This window comes from Nerophis ophidion, linkage group LG07, assembly GCF_033978795.1.
Source record: "Nerophis ophidion isolate RoL-2023_Sa linkage group LG07, RoL_Noph_v1.0, whole genome shotgun sequence".
Classification (NCBI taxonomy): domain Eukaryota; kingdom Metazoa; phylum Chordata; class Actinopteri; order Syngnathiformes; family Syngnathidae; genus Nerophis; species Nerophis ophidion.
In genome coordinates this window covers 62,303,265-62,328,884 of record NC_084617.1, presented here as the reverse complement: position 1 = coordinate 62,328,884, position 25,620 = coordinate 62,303,265, and the positions used below count along the sequence as shown (strand labels likewise).

Sequence of the window (25,620 nt, the reverse complement as noted above, 5' to 3'; positions counted from 1 at the left end):
TGCATTTGGGCGGAAGGCGGTGTACACCCTGGACAAGTAGCCAGCTCATCGCATAGCCAACACAGATAGACAACATTCACGCTCACATAAATGGTAAATGGGTTGTACTTGTATAGCGCTTTTCTACCCCTTTTAAAAAGGAGCCCAAAGCGCTTTGACAGTATTTCCACATTCGCCCATTCACACACTGATGGCGGGAGCTTCTATGCAAGGCACTCACCAGGCGCTCACCATCAGGAGCAAGGGTGAAGGACACAACGGACCTGACTAGGATGGTAGAAGGTGGGGATTGAACCAGTAACCCTCAGATAGCTGGCATAGCCACTCTACCAACTTCGCCAAGCCGTCCCGTAAGTTGATAAACGTGGACCGCGACTTAAACGAGTTGAAAAACTTATTTGGGTCTTACCATTTAGTGGTCAATTGTACGGAATATGTACTGTACTGTTTCATATAATGTATTCTCTTCCTTTTCAATCTACTAATAAAAGTTTCCATCAATCAAAAATATTCACACACTAGGGAGCATTTAGTGTTGCCAAACAAAAAGTATTAAATATATTTCTAAATAAAACCCTATGCTTTGTTTTTAACAAATACTTAGGCCTGCTATGCTACTGTACTTTAATGTTGATCATTATTGTAGTATTTTGAGAGCCAAGTTATTTTCTAAGGTCGAATTTAGTGAAAAACGTTAGAGAACCACTGACATAATACATAAAACACATAATTCATGAGCTATACAAATTTTGAAATTAAAATTTAAAAATTGCTAATTTAAATAATTTCAACACACTCATTTTAAACAGCATTTATTTAGCTTTCTCCATACAATACATTTAATGTACAACAGCACATACTGTATTCTGAAATAACTCTCAGTATAAAATAGGGCGTCTACAATCAAGTTACAGTCATAAAATGCTCTGGGGGACGTGACAAAGACGGCGACAGTAAAACACCTTGGTACAGTATAAAGCGCGGGGTGTTGAGATTGTATTTGCCGAGCCACTGCTGGGTCGCAAGCAGGAACATCAGACAGCCGCCTCCACTCCAAAAAAAAAAAGTTTCTGTTCTCTCGTGTTATAGTTTTGCAAGTGTGCATTTGGCAGGGTAAAATATGATCTGCTGTGTTTGGTGATACTTGATACACACGGTGAGCAAAGCATACAGTATGGTTAGTAATGGCCTTAGTTCGATTGTTTCTCAGTGTTAACACTTAAAAACACAGAAAATGCAACTCCACTGAAGCCACAACAGAACCAGCTCCAACATGGTCAATGGAAGCCAGATCAAACTTGGCTAAAAGTGACATTTAATATCGTCTATTAACATTTGCAGACGTGAACCAGAGAGCATATGGGACTAAACAGTCTAGTATAGAGGTGTCCCGATATGACTTTTCCCCTTCCGATACGATACTGGTGCCTTAAGTGTTGGCCGATGCCGATAGGAATTAGATACGATCAGCAAGAATCATACATACTTTTATCATGTTGTAGTGTGGAATGTTAGATCAAGTGAAATTAGTCAGAGAACAAAGGTACGTATAAAAAACACTAACCTTATTACATGTTTAGGATTTTAGAGTGGAGTGATATATTAGTTTTTGGCGACACCTCGCGGTCACAAAAATCATTAAATTAAGGTCATGACAGTAAGTTGAATGATGTGGACACATTAGTTACTGGATCCTTTCCATATTGGAGACGTATGTGTAAGTAATATGCAACTTTAATTATTTGATATTTATTTGTACTGACAAATGTTTTAGACTGCAACATTGTTCAATATCATGTATGTTTAGCTTGTGCGCTTAGCTGTTGTGTAGCTGCTATACCTTTTGTAAATGCCATCCATCCATCCATTTTCTACCGCTTGTCCCGTTTAGGGTCACGGGGAGAGCTGGAGGCAACCTCAGCTGCATTCGGGGGGAAGGCGTCGTACACCTTGGACAAGTCGCCACCTCCTCACAGCTTTTGTAAATGACTTCACTAAAAAACAAGGAAATATCAACCCTGTGTCTCTAGGAAGCCATTTAGATGTTAACAGGCTGTCTAGCTTTGCATAAGTAAACGTGCTGCAGGACTGCTTTGATCGGACATTTTAGATGCAAGCTGATATCATCCGGTATTGATATCGGCCCGATATCAATATTAAATCAGGACACTCCTAGTCTAGTACACATGTAGCAAGGACCTGCTTCTTCCATAGTGCTTTGGCTGTGGGATATACAATAGCTAATGAGTGGGACTGGTGAGAGAAGGTCAGAGTACAAGCAAACATAGAAATAGTTATTCGTCAGGAGAGAGAAAGGAGATTTGTCTCAAGTCTTGAGGTAAGCAATGTTTTCGTATAATGCCCTACAGACAATCATACATCTTACAATCATTAATTCTCTATGTACAAACTTCCTGATATACATACACGGCACTGCTCCTCAGCTTCGAACAGAAGAAAGCTAAAGGGATCAGTGTGGTGCGATGTTTGAAAGGAGGACCTGATGAGGTGGCTGCTAATGAACATTATGGCTCCTGCCAGCGGCGGTTTTCTTTTGCATACCACACATTTACGCTTTCTCCACAACCGTGCAAAGTTCCTCGTCAAACAAGAAAGCACGACGAACGTGACCCGCCTGAGGTTGCAAGAATGGAGGAGGCTGCCGCTGTGGCACTGAGGCTGAACGCAAACAAAGGAGGCGACCTTAACGTGATTCTATGCGACGTAGGCACCGTTATTACCTTCTCAGAAGACAAAGTGGAGCTCATTAACATGTTAAGCCATCTCCGAAAAGCTGCGCTGCCTAATATGTAGAAGTACAGTACAGGGGGGGTGGATGTGCTATAGTAAGACACCACAGAGCGACATCAACAAGCTTTTATAGGATGCTACAGTACTAGTGCTACCTGGACATGCTACAGATCGAGACCACACAAGCACAAAGTAGCTTTGCTGAGGAGCCCAAACCCATATTTCTATTTATAGAATTTGTTTCCTAGTAGTAGTACCGCCATTTAAAATCCACAAAAGTACCATCTATGCAGCTAGATCGCGTACTTAGTAAAGCTGGCTTATTGTGTGGAGTAAAGTCTGCGCTCACAACAATCACTTGAAAAGCTCAGCGGGGTCATTCCTACCACTGCCAAATGTCCTCACTAAGTTATGTTCACTTGCACACGAGCCCTGAAGTTAGCAACAATGCCTTTTGCCGTCGCACAGCAGACATTTTGATTATCGTCTAGAGCTGGAGTTGCATACTGCACCAAAGCACACCTCATCAATGTCAGCTCAGTCCTTTCCAAAAATACAATCACATGCTCACTAATGGAATGTCCACAAAGCTTATATTAGACTTTCGGCTGAAGCCATGTCAAGCTGAGAATGTTTACGGAGGATTTTGTTCAAATCTTCACTCATCTTCTATAAAAAGATGGAATTCTTTTTTTGACGAAAGCAACTCAAATATTTTTGTAAATTGAAGCGGCAGACTCATTTATCAAGTCGCACCTTCAGTCCCTGCTGAAAGGTCACCTATTGTGCTGCAGTTTGGACCCTGTGACGAGAACTGACTGTTGCATGACGCGCATGGCGTGCTAGAGATGAAGTCTCTGAAATGCCAACGCAAGCAGCTGCCCTGAAAACAGGTGAAATATATGGCAGCTATTCAGAAAAGTGCAATCATTCACTTGCTTTGTTTTGTGAATTCATTGTTTTGTTTGACTGTTTTGTGCTAAAATAAATAAATACAACAAATAATATAGCTCTATCTCCCCACCCCTGAAAAAAAGAGAAAAGTGCAGCACCCCAGCATCAGAGGAGGGGGGCGTGTTGGGTGGAGTGTTCTTCATCTAGCTCTCTGGGAGTAAGTTACACACACACACACTCACGCGCACACAAACAGCACCCTCACATACACAGACTCTAGCTTAGATGAGTCTGGCGTCGCCCTCCATGTCAGGCGGTAGCTCACACACTCCTGTAAAATGCATCTCCTTTTCCTTGCATCCCTGTGCGCTCGCCACTCTGGCCGCTCGCTCTCCCGGGCTGGGAGAGGAAGGCTGCTGAGCCGGTGGCTCTGGCGACGTCCCGCGAGGGATTCCACCTACCCGCCTCTCTTTCAGGAAGACCTCTAGTCGGCGAAGCATCTGCTTGGGGTTCTTTTTGGCAAACAGCTCCACTTCTGAAAGGTTAGAAAGTGCACCCGACTGTGAGACTCATGTTGAGAGGACCAGCTGTAGAAGAACAGCGTCAGCATGCATACATAAGGACAACAGTCTACAGCGGAAATTGTTATGTGTTCCTTGAGCGTGACACATTACAGATCTTTACAATATCAAGCAATACATTTTATTCATTGATCCTTACCAATATATCATATTGGTAATGATCAATTTGTAGCTACAACACTTTAGCCACAAATTACTCATACATTTAGCAATTGCTTTACATGTCTATTTAATGTCTTCACTCATTATGAATTGTGGTGTTTTACTTTTTTTTTTAACTGTATTAAAATGTTATTAGGATTTAACTGTTTTCCATTCAAATGAACTGTTTCTTCCTTTTCCTTAAATGGGCTGTTTGCAACTTGTTCAAATACATTTTTCAAACCCAAAAATCTAACATCATCTTAATATTTTTGAACATCTCGGAAAGTATTCACAGTGCTTTTTACCCCCACATTTTGTTATGTAAAAACCTTATTCTAAAATGGAAATAAATTCCTTTTTTTCTTCAGATTTCTACACACAATACCCCATAATGACAATGTGATTTTTTTATGTGCAAATGTATTACAAATAAATAAAAAAAACATGTACGTAAGTATTCACAGCCTTTGCTGATGCACCTTTGCAGTAATTACAGCCTCAAGTCTTTCTGAATATGATGCCACAAGCTTGGCACACCTATCTTTGGGCTGTTTCACACAATGCTCTTTGCCCAGTATAATTGCCTTTAATTTTTCGTGTACATGCATGCATTTTTTTGCCCACCCACAGGAGAGATCTTCAGAAAAGAGATAATTAAAAACCAGATTAAATGGCCGCCGTATAGTGTATAAACAGATGAACGAGACCATAAATCACTCCAAACACCACCCTTGCACTTTGGCGTTGTTTTTCTTCATGCGTGTGCATATCTTGAAGGTTAGATCGCCCACTAAGCATCTACTGAACTGTGACATACAGAAACTTTAACACTGCCAAGTTTCATCTTTTTTTTAATCCTATTTGCTTGTTGATATTTTATATACAAACAGGAAGTGATCAAATTTAAATAACAATAACCAGATGGTGTTAAAATGTAAATAATATATTGTAAATGAATAATCAGTAATAGACATGGAGAAGGGGTACGATTAAATTAACTCAAGATTCTTCTTACTTTTTTTGGCCTCTTTTAACGGTGTAAATATAACTATGTGATGAGCGTGTCTGAAACGAATAAACAATACCACACATCACATCAAATAGTAAATTATCACCAAGGATAAGATCTCCTTTACTACTTATGCTTTAAAACTGTTGTCCTCCAACATGCTCACAGGTTATTTTATTCTGAGCAAGGAAAATGATGCAGTTTTTCTTACCTTTGAGTACAAAGCCAGAGTCAGCAATGGTTTTCTGTTGGGTCTTCCACAGTTGGTACAGGTGCAGGTATGTGGCCACATAAAACTCATTCAACACGCCGACCACTTGCTGACGGCGATTGCACTCCCTAGTGAGGAGGCCAAAGGCAAACAACAAGGTTTGCATGGCTGATGTGGAAGGACAAGAAGAAGACAAACAAAATGGAAGACTCACTTGGACAAGGCCTCTTCTCTGAGGACTTGAAGAGCAATGCGGGTCATGTTGATTGACATCACACTAAATGGAAAGTTCTAAGGATGCATAGACACAACATTAAAAACCTTTGCACAGACTGAACACATATGTTCTTAGATGATAATGTATCCCACCAGACATATTTGAGATTTCTGTCATCCAGTAAAATATGCAAGTGGATGAAAACAAAACCTAATTAAATAAACCCCAGACAATTGGAGAGTCCTATTGGGGAAGTTGGTAGATTGCCATTTTAAGATTTGTTCAATCTTTTGATGAAAAAGTAATAAATCCATCTATGATGCACAATATAAGGGACACTCTAATATCATTACGGCCGTCAAAGTTAACACGATAATAATGCGTTAACTATCAATTACAATAACGGCACACATTTTTTAACAGGTGATTGACTTCCTTTTTGACCCCCCATAGTGGGGGGGACTTTGCTGCAGTTCACTTGTTACTGATAAGCCACAAGTGAACAGAAATGGACAAAACAAAGTCTACCTTATGGAAATAAGGTAGACAACCACTATTAGACCAAAATAGTCAGGATCGCCAATGTTAGCATTCCATTCAGTTGTAAACAAAAAGGCACAAAGAATCTGGATTAACACTATATGATTTTCATCAAATGGAACACAGCAGAACATTGCAACATCGCTAGGTGGCATTTTTGTATCTGAGGAGTGAAGATTATTCTGAATTTAGCTGCTCAAGAAACAACACAGTCGGCATCCTAGTGAGAGCAGACATTGAAAGTCACGGTTTTATCTTTGTATTTGAAATGTTTAGCACATAACAAACAACAATGCTATGTGCTCTGTAAATTTATTGCACCCAGAAAAGTAATTTCAGTATTGCTTAAAAATGGTCAAAATACTGTAAATATTACATGTTATCATGAATGTGGCTATTACTACATTAAATGCAGTATATACTTACAGGGTGTATATGAAATGGTGTTGAAGGTTTTTAAGAAGGCTTTATACATATAATCGATCGTATCCATTACCTGCATTGTTAGCTGCCTCTGATGAGCAGTTTTTCTATATTTATTTTTAAATTGTTCTTGTCTCACATAAGGATTGCGAATGTAGCATAATCCAGACTGAACTTGGAACGGAAACCAGCTAAATGTATTAAAATACATTCTGGGAAAGCAGCAGAGCATACGCTTTAAGCTTATCCAAGGGCCAAAATGTTTGGAGGTACAGAAAATAGGCACTTGACACTATAAATCAAAAGCATAGATAGAAACATATACTGTACTTCTACCTGTTTAATCAATTGGGGCAGTGATACCTGAGTAGAGTGTTGGGATAACTTGTAGATATCTCGAGCCAATGGCAGAGTCTCTGGGTCCATCACAAAGTAAAGAGTGTGCATAAGTCCCAGGAAGCCAGTGCCACGCAGGTCGGTGGCTGGGTCTGTACCTGGAACCCAAACAATTGATCAAACACAAAAAGATAATTATAATTACATCTACGGTAGTAAAAAAAAAAAAAAAAGATGCTGCTTCAAAGAGGCTGTTCGCAACCAAATCCAAAAATAGAACAAGAACACCACCTGCTGGCTAGTGTTTAAAAAAAAATTAAAATAGAGATTTCCTTCTCAATATTTTGTTGTAATTTAACCTTGATTTATGAACTTAGTTCATGAACAAGGTTTGTAAATAAAAAAATGTATATTTAAGCAAATTTTTCAATAAGGAGCAATGTAAACATGAAAAATGGGTTTGAGCCTCGACAAGTCAGTGTTGACAATGCTGTAGATACTTCCTAGATGTGTCAAGCCACACATCGCTTGTCCATTGCTTTTCATGTTAAACAAAACGAGAAACAATTTGTAAAAAGGCCAAAAAACACAAGACGGTCACAAAGTAGCACAGTAGCTAACTGCTGAATAAATAAGCAGTGAGCACTGGAAATAGTTCAGCCCGTCTACAATGGATCTGCTTCCAGGCACAAGATAGCTGTCCTGCAGGAACACAATGGATGGAAGAAATTTTTGTAGACCAAGACATGGTACGTACACAAAATACATATTTTTATTTGGTCTGCGTTTCGCAAAAGGCATAGTTAGTTTAATGAGGTGTTCGTAAATTGAGGTTCCGCTATATATTCACTAAAAATTGTTTGTGAACTCGAAAAACGTATCTAGAGTTCAGGCTATCACTCACCGCTGACTCGTCCACACTCACACAGAGAACGTGGGCACATAAACAAAAGCAGTCTCAGAGAAGCAACAATTTGCAGTCTTGTCGGTGTTACGAAGGGCTATACATGCAATGGTAGCTACCGTTGGTTAGCCAAAGCGCTATAAATAGCGGACACAAAAAAGCTTATCGTAAGCTAATGCCAGTGTGCGTCTTATTTGTAAGGGTGTAGTTAAAGGCCGACTGAAATTAGATTTTCTTATCTAAACGGGGATAGCAGGTCCATTCTATGGTCATACTTGATCATTTCGCAATATTGCCTTATTTTTGCTGAAAGGAGTTAGTAGAGAACATCCACGATAAAGTGTGCAACTTTCGGTGTTAAGAGAAAAGCCCTGCCTCTACCAGAAGTCGCAGACGATGACGTCACAAGTGTGGGGGCTCCTCACATATTCACATTGATTTTAATGGGAGGCCTCCAACAAAAACAGCTATTCGGACCGAGAAAACAACAATTTCGCCATTAATTTGAGCGAGGATGAAAGATTCATGTTTGAGGATATTGATAGCGACTGACTAGGGAAAAAAAAAACGCGATTGCATTGGGACGGATTCCGATGTTTTTAGACACCTTTACTGGGATAGGAAATCCCTTATCTTTCTATTGTGTTGCCAGTGTTTTAGTGAGTTAATAGTACCTGATAGTCGGAGGGGTGTGTCCATGGGTGTCTTGACGCCAATGTCTAAGGGGAGTCGATTGCAGCTATCGACGGCACAAGCTTAGCTTTTCTCCGGTAAGAAGCGACTTTTTAACCACAATTTTCTCACCGAAACCTGCTGGTTGACATGCAGTCGGGATCCATGTTCGCTTGACCGCGCTCTGATACATAGTAAAGTTTCGCCTCCAGGAATTTTAAACAAGGAATCACCGTGTGTTTGTGTGGCTATAGGCTAAAGCTTCCCACCTACATCTTTCTACTTTGACTTCTCCAATATTAATTGAACAAATTGCAAAAGATTCAGCAACACAGATCTCCAAAATACTGTGTAATTATGCCGTTAAAGCAGACGACTTTTAGCTGTGTGTGTGCGCAGCGCTCATACTTCCTAAAAACCCGTGACGTCTTGCGTACACGTCATCATTACACAACGTTTTCAAGACAAAACTCTCGGGAAATTTAAAATTGCAATTTAGTAAACTAAACCGGCCGTATTGGCATGTGTTGCAATGTTAATATTTCATCATTGATATATAAACTATCAGACTGTGTGGTGGGTAGTAGTGGGTTTCAGTAGGCCTTTAAAAGCCGAAGAAAGCAGGTTACACAGGCGCTAACAAGGAAAGGTTAGTGCCCTCCAGGCATCTACATAAAGGTTGCAAAAAAGAAAGCTTTTCCCTGGATGTCAAATAAAAGTGCTGTGTTGAGATATTTTACCCTGAAAGCCAATGTTTTCCCAGTGTGTCCCATATCGTGGACAGTCCAGCCTGCAGCCGATGAGCCGTTTATAAATGGTTTGGAGAACTCGCATGTGGACAGTTTGGCTGTTGTCCACGTGGCCTGTCGTGAACGTACGCAAACATGTAAGGTCTGTGGTTACCAAGTAAACACAAGGATAATCACAGAAAAAGGAAGTAGAACACATGCTCACATTGCGCAATGGTAAAGACAAGATCTCGTTCCTCAAGGAGTTCCCTGTGCAGTCGAGGGGGTCCAAACAGGAAGTGTGTGATAGCGGCGAGACCTGTCCTGCGAATAGTTGGCTGGATGTTCGTCTAAGAATAATTACAAACACAAAACAAGATCTATTGAATGCACAGCAACACACAGCCCAATCAAACAATATTTTACCTCAATACTTCTAATAATCCGTTCATTTTCAAAACAACTTATTTTAATCAGGGGGCTGGAGTCTTTATTAGCTAACTTTAGATAAAAAGCAAACACCTGAGTGCCAATCAACTTTGTGATAGTGTAGTTGGTGTAAGTTTACTTCAAACATGTATACAATTTTAAAATATTTTCACATTTCTTTACATGTCTGAAAAGAAGTAAGAAGAAGCAAATCTTATTTAATCCTACCTCTTTTCTATCCATCCATCCATTCATTTTCTACCGCTTATTCCCTTTTGGGGTCGCGGGGGGCGCTGGCGCCTATCTCAGCTACAATCGGGCGGAAGGCGGGGTACACCCTGGACAAGTCGCCACCTCATCGCAGGGCCAACACAGATAGACAGACAACATTCACACTCACATTCACACACTAGGGCCAATTTAGTGTTGCCAATCAACCTATCCCCAGGTGCATGTTTTTGGAAGTGGGAGGAAGCCGGAGTACCCGGAGGGAACCCACGCATTCACGGGGAGAACATACAAACTCCACACAGAAAGATCCCGAGCCTGGATTTGAACCCAGGACTGCAGGAATTTCGTATTGTGAGGCAGACGCACTAACCCCTCTGCCACCGTGAAGCCCAATATTTAATCCCACACACTGATATGCTAAAGGTCTTAAGTTTTGTACGTGCATACAAATGTTTTCAAGTGACATTTTTCTCTAGGGTTATATTTCTCCTCTTTTGTTAAGAATTGTTGTACATTCTTGGGTAGCATGTTTGTTTTGTACATATTTGTAACTGTTTGCAAATGCACCAAATCATTGAATTTCATTGTTTTTGATTTAATTAAAAAAAGTCTGTGTTCTCAATATCCAATATAGTAAATAATACTAACTGACATGTTTAGTAACAGTTAGTGAATTAAGTGTGCTTTTGTAGTTATTTCCCCATATTTCCACACAATAACCCGTCCATCCATTTTTCCACCGCTTGTCCCGTTCGGGGTCGCGGGTAACCTATCTCAGCTGCATTCAGATTTAGTAAAACAAGCAAGCTGATAAAAATGTGCTGTGATTTTTGGTATAGAACATGCTTGCTTTGCTTTTTTAATTATAGAAATATTTCTTGTCATTTGAAGTTGTATTTTTATATGAGATTTCCAGTTCATTTCCCCATCTATTATTACACCCAAAAATTAAATTTTTTTTGGACTCTTTCAATATCTACCCCGTTTATTTGTATTGGTGTTTGACTTTCGGGGGGAGCAGCCAAGTGTCAAAAATAGACATTTCTATATATCAATTACTCACTGATTGTCAGCCATTCATTGGCGGGTCCACAACCAAACCCTTGTGAAAAGTAGAAATCTATTGATTCGGCTAAACCTCAAGTAACAGGGGGTGTTTTGCAGACCATGAATACAACCTATAATGTCAAACATTAGGAGTTCATTAACAGTGCCACTGTGTGGTGTAGTTTTTGGAAAATAACTGACAATAAGTTTGCTTGGTTTTATAAACTTTGATCCTCATGTGCACTGGTTCAAGAGTAAAAGTTAGTTAACAGTACCAACAAATGCATAGTTAAGTGAAAATGTAAGAGTTTAGCATGAAGCACATGTTTATCAGCTTTACACGTTTCCTATTTTTCAGCAGAGATTATTTAACGCAAAGATGGAGCCAGAAAAAATATACTTTAAGTCTGAATTTTTTTTTATCATTTCCTTACAAGCAAGTCCCCGAGATCTGTAGTCTGGAAGTACTGAAGGGCTTCATTGAAAGAGATGAGCGGTGTCGGGTTCGAGTCCTCAGTGATAGCTGTTGAAAATGTTTAAACACGTATTTAATTTAGCCGGCCAAATATAAAACATCAGTAATGTATTAGTACAAACTGATGAAATTGTGTGATGGCTCTGACCTGGTTGGATGTTCTCCAGAGCTTCCCACTCCTCTCTCGCCTTTTCCAACTCTGCATTTTCTTCTTTGGAGACACACACACGCATAAAAAGGTGAGGTAATAAAATATTGCCACTGACCGGATAGTCTAATACACTTCTTTCTATCTGAAAGATCATTCAGAAGCCCTAAGCTTTCCTCAATCTGACTGGTATCCCAGAGGGTGTTTTATGAACACAGCAGCCTGGTATCTAGGATACATTATTTCCTGTGAGAAGAAGAGTTTGTGTGTTACCTGCAGGTTTAAGCTGGTCTCCTCCTGCTGCTAGACTCTGCAGGAGACCATTCTGCTTCAGTGCTGAAATCTGGACACAAGCTTAACATTATTCACCTTTTATTTAAAGACCAATGATTTTTTTTTTTTTAAAGATTATGCTGATTATGATAATAAATTAATCAAATCAAAATTAATAGAGCAGGAGCACCACGGCCAAACAATTCTAATTTAAAACGGTAAATAAAACATGGAGTTGTGCATATCCACAAGTCACAAGGCTGCATGCAACTGCACATTTTTGAAGCAAGAGGACTCCCTGCAACAAATACAGGCATTTCTCTACATGATTATCAATGTGTCATTGTGCTCTAGTTTGATTGACTGAATTGCTTCATGGATACAATTATACTGTGTCTCTGCTAAACTTCTAGTCAGTAGAAAGTCATTATATCCTTTAATAGTTGAAGTTCGATTTGGCAGCATCACAGCACATTGAAAAGCACATAGAGATAAATGTTAATTTAGCATCAATTTGAACGCAGCCGTCATGACAATTTACGGCCGGATTTCTAAAACAACCATATTATTTCAGTTTATATCCTAGCCAAACCTTTCCCCTAAAGATACAGTGTCCCCTAAAGATTTGTCTTGTCATGGTTTTTAACCTTTTTTTTTTTGTACTTTTCCAATTCATGTTGGTGCAGCATCGCAGTTTTGAATTGATATCAAACACTTTTCTATCCCCTTGGATCTATCAACTTATATTTTACCTTTTCATATAAACTTTGGACATTACCTGATATATAAACACACGCCTATTAAAATATTGGTTATAAATATTATACTTCTGGTCACCAACAGTAATACAGCAAACACGTGTTTATAACTGGTATTATTAATTAAGATTAAAACTGTGTCATGCAGCGATATGAATACCATTGACTTTTACGACATGTAATGTACATAATTTCAGAAGCAATTATTCAGGTAGAAATATCGCAGATTACATTACCAAACATTTTTACAATTAAACCATGATTTTAACCATGTTAATTTTGTGTCATATGCGAAACTGATATCTAAATGCAAAGGTTTCAACAGCAAGAATAAAATTCTGTATTCCTACAAAATACAAAATATGGCAAGTGACCAATGCACTGCAGGTAAGTTTTGTTCTTGACATTAAAAGTTTGTTTATGTCCATTTTGTGTTGAGCTGTTTAAAAAAGCATAATGTCTAAAAACATTTTATTATAGCAAAATATTTTTCCAGTCATGGTAAAAAAAAAACTTGAAAATGATCCGTACACTTTTAAATTATGAAAAATAGTATCAATCTGCAATTGATAGCTATCAATATACAGGTAGCTATAAATATTTAACTGCAATTAATTGCAGTTAAATACTAATTGTTTGACAGCCCAAACACTTATGAATTGAATATTTTCATAGCTAAAGAATAAAAAACAATATTTACTACATGTTGCAGTCAACCCTAGTCGCAGCGTGTTACATAACTAATATTAAAGACCAAAATGTGGCCACACACAAGTCTTGTTTGTGGCCACAGAAAGCTAAATTGTATTTGCCCCGTCACACTTAATTAAATCAGTGTGGTTATTACTATCCTGCTCTCTAACAGTAATGAAAACATAAACTCCATAGCAGAGGTAAGTTACCGGCAGGGATGTGAGGGGGGCATTGCCGTTGGTGTGGTCTTTGACATTATGACTGATAATCAATCCATTCATGACCTGGAAAAAAATATATGATCCGTTTTAGACAACGAAAAACTGGAAAAGACTCTAAAGGCGTAAACAAGCACAGTACTCACAGGCTTTTGGTTCAAGTGTCCATTGGTAGTCTCTTCTGATGGTTCTCGAGATAAACCATTTTGGCCCTAAGAGTAGGTGTCACACAGCAGATGGTTATGACATTTGTACAAGTTCAAAATAGAGCAAGAGTGTTGTTTTAGAATTTATACATCTCTTTAAATTAACAGTTCAACTAATTGTTGACTAGATAAAATATAGTGTAATTGTGGCCACAGGAAAAAGGAAACTTAGGAGAAAACCAGACTGAGGATAAGAGAAGTGCTCTGTCAGCTGTTTCTATGGTAACACGGCAAGCAAGCCAGACCAGAGATTACAGCTAAAGCAGTGCAGAGTTGTTGACCTTAGTTCTTAAATTAAACACATGTGACTGAACTGCTGACAACAAATAAGCTCTAGTTAATTGTTTAACATAAAAACAGACGTGTCGGCCATGACTTTGTGCAAATAGTCCAAATAAAAGGTGAGATGTTTTGTGGAAGGCCACATGTATTACCTCAAGGTGGAAAGTGACATCAATGTCTTCTTCCATTGCATATGAGCGTTGGCTGGCAAGCGTCTTCCTGATTGTGGCCTCTAAAGGCTTGTAAAATCCTGGACTGAGATGGGCTGACAATCTGCTACAAGGGCTACCATGTTTTCTTTCGTGCACATGACTAGTGACCTCTTTAGCTCATATACATGAAAATGTCCACGGTCACGTTAGACCACACCGGCAACAAATATCCAGTTGGTACACATCTCTTTATTTTTTTTTATTAGCGATGACTGTCGGGATTTGTTGTTTTGCCTGCTCCTAGTTTTCCTCCAAAAGTCTAACCTTGGGTGTGCACACAGAGAGGAATGCACAGATATTAGTCTACCACCTAGAGGAAATGGCACGTTTCCCGGAACCCTCCTCCCTTGCTCCCCTCCGCAGAACTGCTTGGCCAGTGGGTTTGCTCCTCATCACCGTCAGAGGTGCCCAGAAGCTGGATAATGACATAGCTTTTCAGGCTGGCGCTCTCGTCATAGCAGACACTTCATTACTTTGGATTTCAAGACACGAATCCAATAGGCACTCAGAGCTAGCAGTACCCTTTAATTGACTTGCAACAGAGCTGTGATGTCTTCAGCATCATGCGATTCATTGACACATGTCCAAAGTAAAAAGTGAAAGTGTGGATCAGGGGTGGGCTTCTTTTTTGCCAGAATCTTTAGGACGGGCGGGTCTCATGTGTGTTTCAATCTGCAAGGTAAAGATTGAAAAAGTTCACTTAGGCACACCCAAAAGTAGCTTTAAAGAAAGCACACAATGAAGAGTTAGTACACTGTAGAACAGAAGTAAATTGATAAAAATCCAGTCAATATCATGCAATGACAGATTATTGTGTAACTTATTTTATTTTGCAGCACCATTTTGGACAATATCAGCATAACAAATAGTTAGCCGTGTAAACCTCACATTCCGATGCTTAAGAGCTGTGCTAGACTATGAGTGGTCATCCCATTTTTTGTTTAGCTCGTTGGCTGACTAGCTATACTCAAATAAATAGCCTGGTGTGTCCATGGCTTGGGTGGGCAGGATGACTATTGTTACACTAGCAAGAGCTCAGTAATGGTATAACTTATACATACCGGTATATACATTAACTATATACCACCAAAATAATAATTTGTTTCAGTCAGACAGATATGGTAATTATCATTACTATTATGTTCATCATTCCTGATACGCCCAAGAAATATGCATAAAGATCAACTGTTATTGGTCTAAGCCCATCCATCCATCCATCCATCCATCATCTTCCGCTTATCCGAGGTCGGGTCGCGGGGGCAGCAGCCTAAGCAGGGAAGCCCAGACTTCCCTATCTCCAGCCACTTCGTCTAGCTCTTCCCGGGGGATCCCGAGGCGTTCCCAGGCCAGCCGGGAGACATAGTCTTTCCAACGTGTCCTGGGTCTTCCCCGTGGCCTCCTACCAGCTGGACGTGCCCTAAACACATCCCTAGGGAGGCGTTCGGGTGGCATCCTGACCAGATGCCCGAACCACCTCATCTGGCTCCTCTCGATGTGGAGGAGCAGCGGCTTTACGTTGAGCTCCTCCCGGATGGCAGAGCTTCTCACCCTATCTCTAAGGGAGAGCCCCGCCACCCGGCGGAGGAAACTCATTTCGGCCGCTTGTACCCGTGATCTTATCCTTTCGGTCATGACCCAAAGCTCATGACCATAGGTGAGGATGGGAACGTAGATCGACCGGTAAATTGAGAGCTTTGCCTTCCGGCTCAGCTCCTTCTTCACCACAACGGATCGATACAACGTCCGCATTACTGAAGACGCCGCACCGATCCGCCTGTCGATCTCACGATCCACTCTTCCCCCACTCGTGAACAAGACTCCTAGGTACTTGAACTCCTCCACTTGGGGCAGGGTCTCCTCCCCAACCCGGAGATGGCACTCCACCCTTTTCCGGGCGAGAACCATGGACTCGGACTTGGAGGTGCTGATTCTCATTCCGGTCGCTTCACACTCGGCTGCGAACCGATCCAGTGAGAGCTGAAGATCCCGGCCAGATGAAGCCATCAGGACTACATCATCTGCAAAAAGCAGAGACCTAATCCCGTGGCCACCAAACCGGAACCCCTCAACGCCTTGACTGCGCCTAGAAATTCTGTCCATAAAAGTTATGAACAGAATCGGTGACAAAGGACAGCCTTGGCGGAGTCCAACCTTCACTGGAAACGTGTCCGACTTACTGCCAGCAATGCGGACCAAGCTCTGACACTGATCATACAGGGAGCGGACTGCCACAATAAGACATTCCGATACCCCATACTCTCTGAGCACTCCCCACAGGACTTCCCGAGGGACACGGTCGAATGCCTTCTCCAAGTCCACAAAGCACATGTAGACTGGTTGGGCAAACTCCCATGCACCCTCAAGAACCCTGCCGAGAGTATAGAGCTGGTCCACAGTTCCACGACCAGGACGAAAACCACACTGTTCCTCCTGAATCCGAGGTTCGACTATCCGGCGAAGCCTCCTCTCCAGTACACCTGAATAAACCTTACCGGGAAGGCTGAGGAGTGTGATCCCACGATAGTTGGAACACACCCTCCGGTCCCCCTTCTTAAAGAGAGGGACCACCACCCCGGTCTGCCAATCCAGAGGTACCGCCCCCGATGTCCACGCGATGCTGCAGAGTCTTGTCAACCAAGACAGCCCCACAGCATCCAGAGCCTTAAGGAACTCCGGGCGGATCTCATCCACCCCCGGGGCCTTGCCGCCGAGGAGCTTTTTAACTACCTCAGCGACCTCAGCCCCAGAAATAGGAGAGTCCACTACAGATTCCCCAGGCACCGCTTCCTCAAAGAAAGACGTGTTGGTGGGATTGAGGAGGTCTTCGAAGTATTCCCTCCACCGATCCACAACATCCGCAGTCGAAGTCAGCAGAACACCATCCGCACCATACACGGTGTTGATAGTGCACTGCTTCCCCTTCCTGAGGCGCCGTATGGTGGTCCAGAATCGCTTCGAAGCCGTCCGGAAGTCGTTTTCCATGGCTTCCCCGAACTCTTCCCATGTCCGAGTTTTTGCCTCCGCGACCGCTAAAGCTGCACACCGCTTGGCCCGTCGGTACCCGTCCACTGCCTCCGGAGTCCTATGAGCCAAAAGAACCCGATAGGACTCCTTCTTCAGCTTGACGGCATCCCTCACTGCTGGTGTCCACCAACGGGTTCTGGGATTACCGCCACGACAGGCACCAACAACCTTGCGGCCACAGCTCCAATCAGCCGCCTCGACAATAGAGGTTCGGAACATGGTCCACTCGGACTCAATGTCCCACACCTCCCTCGTGACATGTTCAAAGTTCTCCCGGAGGTGTGAATTGAAACTCTCTCTGACAGGAGACTCTGCCAGACGTTCCCAGCAGACCCTCACAATGCGCTTGGGCCTGCCAGGTCTGTCCGGCATCCTCCCCCACCATCGCAGCCAACTCACCACCAGGTGGTGATCGGTAGAAAGCTCCGCCCCTCTCTTCACCCGAGTGTCCAAAACATTAGGCCGCAAATCCGATGACACAACTACAAAGTCGATCATGGAACTGCGGCCTAGGGTGTCCTGGTGCCAAGTGCACATATGGACACCCTTATGTTTGAACATGGTGTTTGTTATCGACAAACTGTGACGAGCACAAAAGTCCAATAACAAAACACCACTCGGGTTTAGATCCGGGCGACCATTCTTCCCAATCACGCCTCTCCAGGTTTCACTGTCGTTGCCAACATGAGCGTTGAAGTCTCCCAGTAGGACAAGGGAATCACCCGGAGGAGCACTTTCCAGTACTCCCTCGAGTGTACCCAAAAAGGGTGGGTATTCTGAACTGCTGTTTGGTGCGTAAGCACAAACAACAGTCAGGACCCGTCCCCCCACCCGAAGGCGAAGGGAAGCTACCCTCTCGTCCACTGGGTTGAACTCAAACGTACAGGCTTTGAGCCGGGGGGCAACCAGAATTGCCACCCCAGCCCGTCGCCTCTCACTGCCGGCAACGCCAGAGTGGAAGAGGGTCCAGTCCCTCTCGAGAGAACTGGTTCCAGAGCCCTTGCTGTGCGTCGAGGTGAGTCCGACTATATCCAGCCGGAACTTCTCTACCTCGCGCACTAGCTCAGGCTCCTTCCCCCCCAGTGAGGTGACGTTCCACGTCCCAAGAGCTAGCTTCTGTAGCCGAGGATCGGACCGCCAAGTGCCCTGCCTTCGGCTGCCGCCCAGCTCACAATGCACCCGACCTCTATGGCCCCTCCTATGAGTGGTGAGCCCATTGGAGGGATGACCCACGTTGCCTCTTCGGGCTGTGCCCGGCCGGGCCCCATGGGAACAGGCCCGACCACCAGGCGCTCGCCATCGTGCCCCAACTCCGGGCCTGGCTCCAGAGCGGGGCCCCAGTGACCCACGTCCGGGCGAGGGAAATCTGGGTTCATTTCGTTGTAATTCCATAGAAGTCTTTGGTCTAAGCCAAGGATTGCCAAATGAGTTGCCTTCAAGGGCCACAATGAAAATATGCTAATGGGACGAGGGCTAAACAGAGATTTGAAGTAGGTTTTTTTTCCCCGATACAACTTTTTCCACTTATGATACAATACCAATAGTTGAGCCTTGACTATTGAAAAATACCAATATTAATCAAACATTAACAAAAATCATGCATACTTTTATTGTTTTGTAGTGCGGAAAGATTACAAATATTTCATCAAATTAATTAATTCAAACAATGATACCGGTAGGTATAAAAAACACCAACCTATTATTAATCAGAATCAGAATTGTTTTCATTGCCAAGTACATAATCAGATTTTGTCTGGGTCATTGTTGCAAAAACAGCTACCCTGACAAAATAATGCCAAAATAGCAAGAACCGTCTGGAATGGATTTATGCTGGCTTTGAACTGAAGTGGAGAGGTAATTGGTATTTTAGTGACATCTTGTGCCCACATAATAATTGATGAAGTTAAGCTTGTTATGTAATAAGCTGGAATAATGTGGCCATGTTTGTTACTGGATACATTCTAATTCTGCCTTTAAGAGTTGTAGGTAAAAGTAATATGCAAATATTATTATTTGATACTTGTTTATATTGACAGAAATTTTTATTTGTTTGAATAAGGACACTTATTGCATTATGTCTAGCTTGTGTGCTATTATTGTGTGCTTAGCTGTTGTGTAGGTGCCAGTCCCTATAGCCTCCCACTTTGCCTTTCTGTAAAAGACTTGACTAAAATACAAGAAAAGACTAAACTTGTGTGCTGATTGAAGGAATTGCAAGACTGATATTGGACATTTTTACATAAAGGCTGGGCGATTTGGCTGAAAACTGCTGCACGACACAAGTTTTTTTTTATTTTGGTCAATATCGATAACCATTGATATTTTCTATGACCTAAGGAAAATGTAGACCAGTTGAAAAATACATTAAATGTTAACATTTTTATTTCAAATGTAACCTTCCTCTGATTGTGATCCCCTCAGCTATCAAGGCATAAAGGAAAGGAAACGTCAACTCAACCATGGAAAACACACAAACAATCAATGTAAACACAAATCTAAAATCACAATAAACACTTAACAATAACCTCTTTAAACTAAGGTGCAAAAATAAGAAATACGTAAGAAATGCTTAATTAAGTGTAACAAAACAGTGCAAAGTGTGAAAATAGAAACATAAAGAAACACGACAACAATTTGTTGCAGGTTTACTGCCAGGAAGATACGTAGTCTTTGTAACATTCAATTTGGTTTGTTATTCTTATTTAGGAAAGGAAATTAATTAATGTTATGCAGTAATTGTTATTCAAATAATATTGGACAAAATCATTACTTTTTTAAATTTAGGAATTTATTGTTTTTATACAGTCCTGCACTTAAGTTTCCACTTGTAATTTCTGTACAACCTAATAGGGAACGGATGTGTGTTGAAAAGAAAAGATAAGAGCGGTGAAGGACTATGATCAGTTAGAAAAAAATCCCCCGAAAATCCATACTGTTGTCAAGGAGACTTTTCCTGTTTTATCGACAACTCGTTTTCAGTTCAGCTTTTCAGTCCATGCAGAGAATCAACAGCGAGACAGCAAGATGGCGCAAGTAAATATGATAGTTGATACTGTTACATGATTGGCTGCTAAGCATGTCCCTCACATATATTATTTTGCTGATATCTTATCAGTATCAGATATCAAAATCAGATATGTAAATATTAATAAAGGTTTTAGTGGCCACATGCCCCTTTTCATTCTTATTTCCAAAATTGTGTACACTACTGAATTGGGGTCTTATGCCGCTTATGTAGACACTTATACTGCTATTTGGTGGTGTCAGAAAAGTATAACATACAATGGAATTTGGAAAAAAAAAAGTGTAAAAATAAAAATGAGCATGTCACTACACATGAAGTACATCATATTAGGGCTGGGTGATATATTGATATACTCGATATATCGCAGGTTTTTCCCAGGGCAGTATAGAAAATGACTATATCGTGATATTCGAGTTAGGGCTGGGCGATATTGCCTTTTTTTAATACCGCGATATTTTTAGGCCATATAGCAATATACGATATATATTACGATATTTTGACTTAGGCTTGAATGAACACTTGATGCATATAATCACAGCAATATGATGATTCTATGTGTCTACATTAAAACATTCTTGTTCATACTGCACTAATATAAGCTACTTTTAAACATGCAGGGAAATCACAACTAAGTCAATTTACCAAAACTGTATTTATTAAAGTTATTAGCAGGTGACTTTTCAAATGATACACGTATAGCTTGTTTAAAAATGTCTCTGACAATCTTGAACTTTCAGTTTTGAAATGACATGAATGTTTGTGCCACTGCTTAATAACTGTATAAAAAATACAGTTTTGGTAAATTGACTTACTTGTAATTTCCCGCTCTGCATGAAAGTAAAAAAAATTAGCATATATTAATGCAGTATGAACAAGAATGTTTTGATGTAGACATAGAATCATCATACTGGTGTGATTATATGGATCAAGTGTTCATTCAAAGCTAAGGCAAAATATCAAGATATATATCGTGTATCATGCCATGGCCTAAAAATATTGAGATATTAAAAAAAAGGCTGTATCGCCCAGCCCTACATCATACCATGAATTGTTTTACAAACCCCATTTCCATATGAGTTGGGAAATTGTGTTAGATGTAAATATAAACGGAATACAATGATTTGCAAATCATTTTCAACCCATATTCAGTTGAATATGCTACAAAGACAACATATTTGATGTTCAAACTGATAAACACTTTTTTTTTTGCAAATAATTATTAACTTTAGAATTTGATGCCAGCAACACGTGACAAAGAAGTTGGGAAAGGTGGCAATAAATACTGATAAAGTTGGGGATTTTTTCATCAAAGACTTATTTGAAACATCCCACAGGTATGCGGGCTACTTGGGAACAGGTGGGTGCCATGATTGGGTATAAAAACAGCTTCCGTGAAATGCTCAGTCATTCACAAACAAAGATTGGGAAACGGTCACCACTTTGTGAACAAATGCGTGAGCTAATTGTCAAACAGTTTAAAAACAACATTTCTCAACGGGCTATTGCAAGGAATTTAGGAATTTCACCATCTACGGTCCGTAATACTATCATAAGGTTCAGAGAATCTGGAGAAATCACTGCACATAAGTGATGATATAACAGACCTTCGTTCCCTCAGGTGGTACTGCATCAAAAAGCGACATTAGTGTGTAAAGGATATTACCACATGGGCTCAGGAAGACTTCAGAAAACCACTGTCAGTAACTATAGTTGGTCGCTACATCTGTAAGTGGAAATTAAAACTCTACTATGCAAAGCCAAAGCCATTTATCAAAGATACCCAAAAACACTGCCGGCTTTGCTGGGCCCGAGCTCAGCTAAGATGGACTGATGCAAAGTGGAAAAGTGTTCCGTGGTCTGATGAGTCCACATTTCAAATTGTTTTTTGGAAACGGTGAACGTTGTGTCGTGTCCTCCGGACCAAAGAGGAAAATAACCATCAGGACTGTTCTAGGGGAAAATTTGAAAAGCCAGCATCTGTGTTGGTATGGGGGTGTACTAGTGGCCAAGGCATGGGTAAATTAGACATCTGTGAAGGCACCATTAATGCTGAACGGTACATAGATATTTTGGAGCAACATATCTTGCCATCCAAGCAACATTATCCTGGATGCCCTTGCTTATTTCAGCAAGACAATGCCAAGTCACTTGTTACAACAGTGTGGCTTCATAGTAAGAGAGTGCGGGGATTAGACTGGCTTGCCTGTAGTCCAGACCTGTCTCCCATTGAAAATGTGTGGCGCATTATGAAGCCTAAAATACCACAACGGAGACCCCGGACTGTTGAACAACTTAAGCTGTACATAAAACAATGGGAAAGAATTCCACCTGAAAAGCTTCAAAAATATCTCTCCTCAGTTCCCAAAGGTTTATTGAGTGTTGTTAAAAGAAAAGGTGATGAAACACAGTGGTGAACATGCCATTTCCCAACTACTTTGGCACGTGTTGCAGCCATGAAATTCTAAGTTAACTATTTTTTGCAAAAAAAATAAAGTTTATGAGTTTGAACATCAAATATCTTGTCTTTGTGGTGCATTCAATTGAATATGGGTTGAAACGTATTTACAAATCATTGTATTCCGTTTATATTTACATCTAACACAATTTCCCAACTCATATGGAAATGGGGTTTGTACGTGGACCCCGACTTAAACAAGTTGAACAACTTATTCGGGTGTTACCATTTAGTGGTTAATTGTACGGAATATGTACTGTACTGTGCAATCTACTAATTAAAGTTTCAATCAATCAATCAATCACAAGATGATTCTTAGTTTTATTCTAATTAGGGTCCAATAAGCCCAAATAGCAAAGAGACATTTAAAAAAGCATGAAAACAAACAGCTTGCACCTGAAGAGGTTAAAGGCCTTCTGAAACCCACTACTACCGACCACGCAGTCTGACAGTTTATATATACATGATGAAATATTAACATTGCAACACATGCCAATACGGCTGGTTTAGTTTACTAAATTACAATTTTAAATTTCCCCCGGAGTTTCTTGTTGAAAACGTTGTGGATTGATGACGCGTGCGCGTGACATCTCAGGTTGGAGGGGACATATTATCCCAGCTCTACACACGGCTAAAAGTCGTCTCTTTTCATCGCATAATTACACAGTAATTTGGACATCTGTGTTGCTGAATCTTTTGCAATTTGTTCAATTAATAATGGAGACTATAAAGACTGGAAAGCGGTGGATTGCAGCTGCCTTTAGCACCGAAACACAGCCTTTGTTTCTTTGTTTGTTGTGAAGCTTTAACTCAGAGCGGTCAAGCGAACATGTTTTCTACTTTCAACCAGCAAGTTTTTGGGTGGGAAAATTGTGATATTAAGTCAGCTCTTAACGGAGACTTCAGTGGATTATGGGACTTCCTCCTGCAGCTCAAAAAGGCAGCTGTGATCTTGGCTCCTCCATCGGCTTCTCTGAGAAACACTGGCGTTCACCGCAGCCGTCCGACTTTCAGGTATGTCTTTACAATCTCACTAAAACACTATTAAAACAATAAGCAGATAAGGGATCTTCCAGAATTATCCTATTAAATGTGTCTCATTTCATCTGAAATGATCCCACTGCCGCCGCTTGGAGCCGTCGCTTTTTTTTTATTCACTCTAACTTTCCTTATCCACAAATCTTTTATCCTCGCTCAAATTAACGGGGAAATTGTCGCTTTCTCGGTCCGAATAGCTCTTGCTGCTGGAGGCTCACATTTTAAACAATGTGAGGAGCCATACAACCTGTGAAGTCAGGCGCACATCGTCTGCTACTTCCGGTACAAGCAAGGCTTTTTTATTAGCGACCAAAAGTTGCGAACTTTATTGTCGATGTTCTCTACTAAATCCTTTCAGCAAAAATATGGCAATATCGCTAAATGATCAAGTATGACAGATAGAATGGACCTGCTATCCCCGTTTAAATAAGAAAATGTCATTTTAGTAGGCCTTTAAAGCTCTCAGCCTTTGGTGGGCCAAATTAAACAACTTGGCGGGCCAAATTTGGCCCACGGGCCTCAATTTGGACACCCGTGGAGTGGGCAATATTTTCACATTGGAACTAATATATTGAATATATTTAGTAATGAGGCATAATACACACCTGCAACACATTAACTGCCGTAGTCATTGTTCAAAAACTTTCACAATGAATACGTCCTTATAGTCACTGCTAAATAACAGTTTATAAAAGGCAATAAACAGCACAAAGGGATTGGAAAATATCAAGGTTATTCGCACATTAAAGAGCTGGGTGTGTTAAGCGTTTAGCAAGAAGTTGACAGCTGTAACGTCAACTGGCTAGCAAGCTAGCAACCCCGCAGGCACAAAGACGCAGCTCCAGCTTCATCGCCAGCAACGGAAGGAATTATCACCACACTTGTGAACACAGCAGTCTGTCATCGCGATGCAGAGCAAAAAGAAAATCATGCCATTAAAACAAAGAAAGTGTGCAGCACAGAGGCTGAAAGGCTGGGCTATGACAAGAAAAGCCAGCTGTCAGGCTAACTAAAGGGCTAACTGTAGCGCTATTGAAGTGTAACGGTGATGGAGTCCGAGCCCAAATCCCCCCCAAAAATCCAAGTAAATGTAATTTATTCTCTTGGCCCCGTTCAAACACAACACAAGTGAGCACTGTGCCCCCCGCCAGTGTATAATATGTGGTATATGAAGAAATTAAAAAAGTACCTCAGTTTCTGATTGTTACTCCCTCCAATCTCAGCTTCCCTTCCCCCGTCCAGCGGCCACTGTAGTGCAATGCATCATGGGAATTGTCGTTTCATGTCGTGCTCTGAATTCATTACGTCATTGTTCTCTGGTGCGCAGGTTCTGATGGCGTGTTCCCTTTTTTGCAAGAAGGCTCGTTTATGCGCACATTAGAGTTAAAAAAAAGGGCTGTTTTGACAGTCAGAAACTGTCAAAAAGAAACATTATATATATATATATATATATATATATATATATATATATATATATATATATATCCATATATCCATATATATATATATATATATATATATATATATATATATATATATTTATTTATTTTTATTTTTTTCCTGTCCAGCTTCTTAGGCAGATCATATTGTTGATGTAGATGCCCGTATCAGCTGTACAAATTTACTCTACAAAAGGGAAGTGTGGGATACTTCGCCATCCATCTATCCATCCATTGTCTACCGCTTGTCCCTTTTG

At 40.9% G+C, this 25,620-nt stretch overlaps 1 protein-coding gene across 3 annotated transcripts; it reads right to left on the bottom strand.

Annotated features, from left to right (window-relative positions):
• Positions 1-795: 795 nt before the first annotated feature.
• Positions 796-25,265, bottom strand: elmod3 (ELMO/CED-12 domain containing 3). 3 transcript variants are annotated; one of them, XM_061906803.1, is made up of 13 exons: positions 25,114-25,265; positions 14,323-15,054; positions 13,829-13,894; positions 13,674-13,748; positions 12,014-12,083; positions 11,741-11,803; positions 11,552-11,640; positions 9,637-9,760; positions 9,423-9,545; positions 7,134-7,264; positions 5,805-5,881; positions 5,591-5,718; positions 796-4,180 (listed from the first exon to the last, which is right to left on the bottom strand). In XM_061906803.1, the coding sequence occupies exons 2-13, from the start codon at positions 14,356-14,358 to the stop codon at positions 3,927-3,929; spliced, it is 1,236 nt and encodes a 411-aa protein (XP_061762787.1). In that variant the 5' UTR covers positions 14,359-15,054; positions 25,114-25,265; the 3' UTR covers positions 796-3,926. The 3 variants fall into 3 exon arrangements, with proteins under 3 accessions (XP_061762787.1, XP_061762788.1, XP_061762790.1); XM_061906804.1 differs by having other exon boundaries at positions 11,741-11,800; XM_061906806.1 differs by lacking the exon at positions 14,323-15,054 and having other exon boundaries at positions 25,114-25,188.
• Positions 25,266-25,620: the final 355 nt, after the last annotated feature.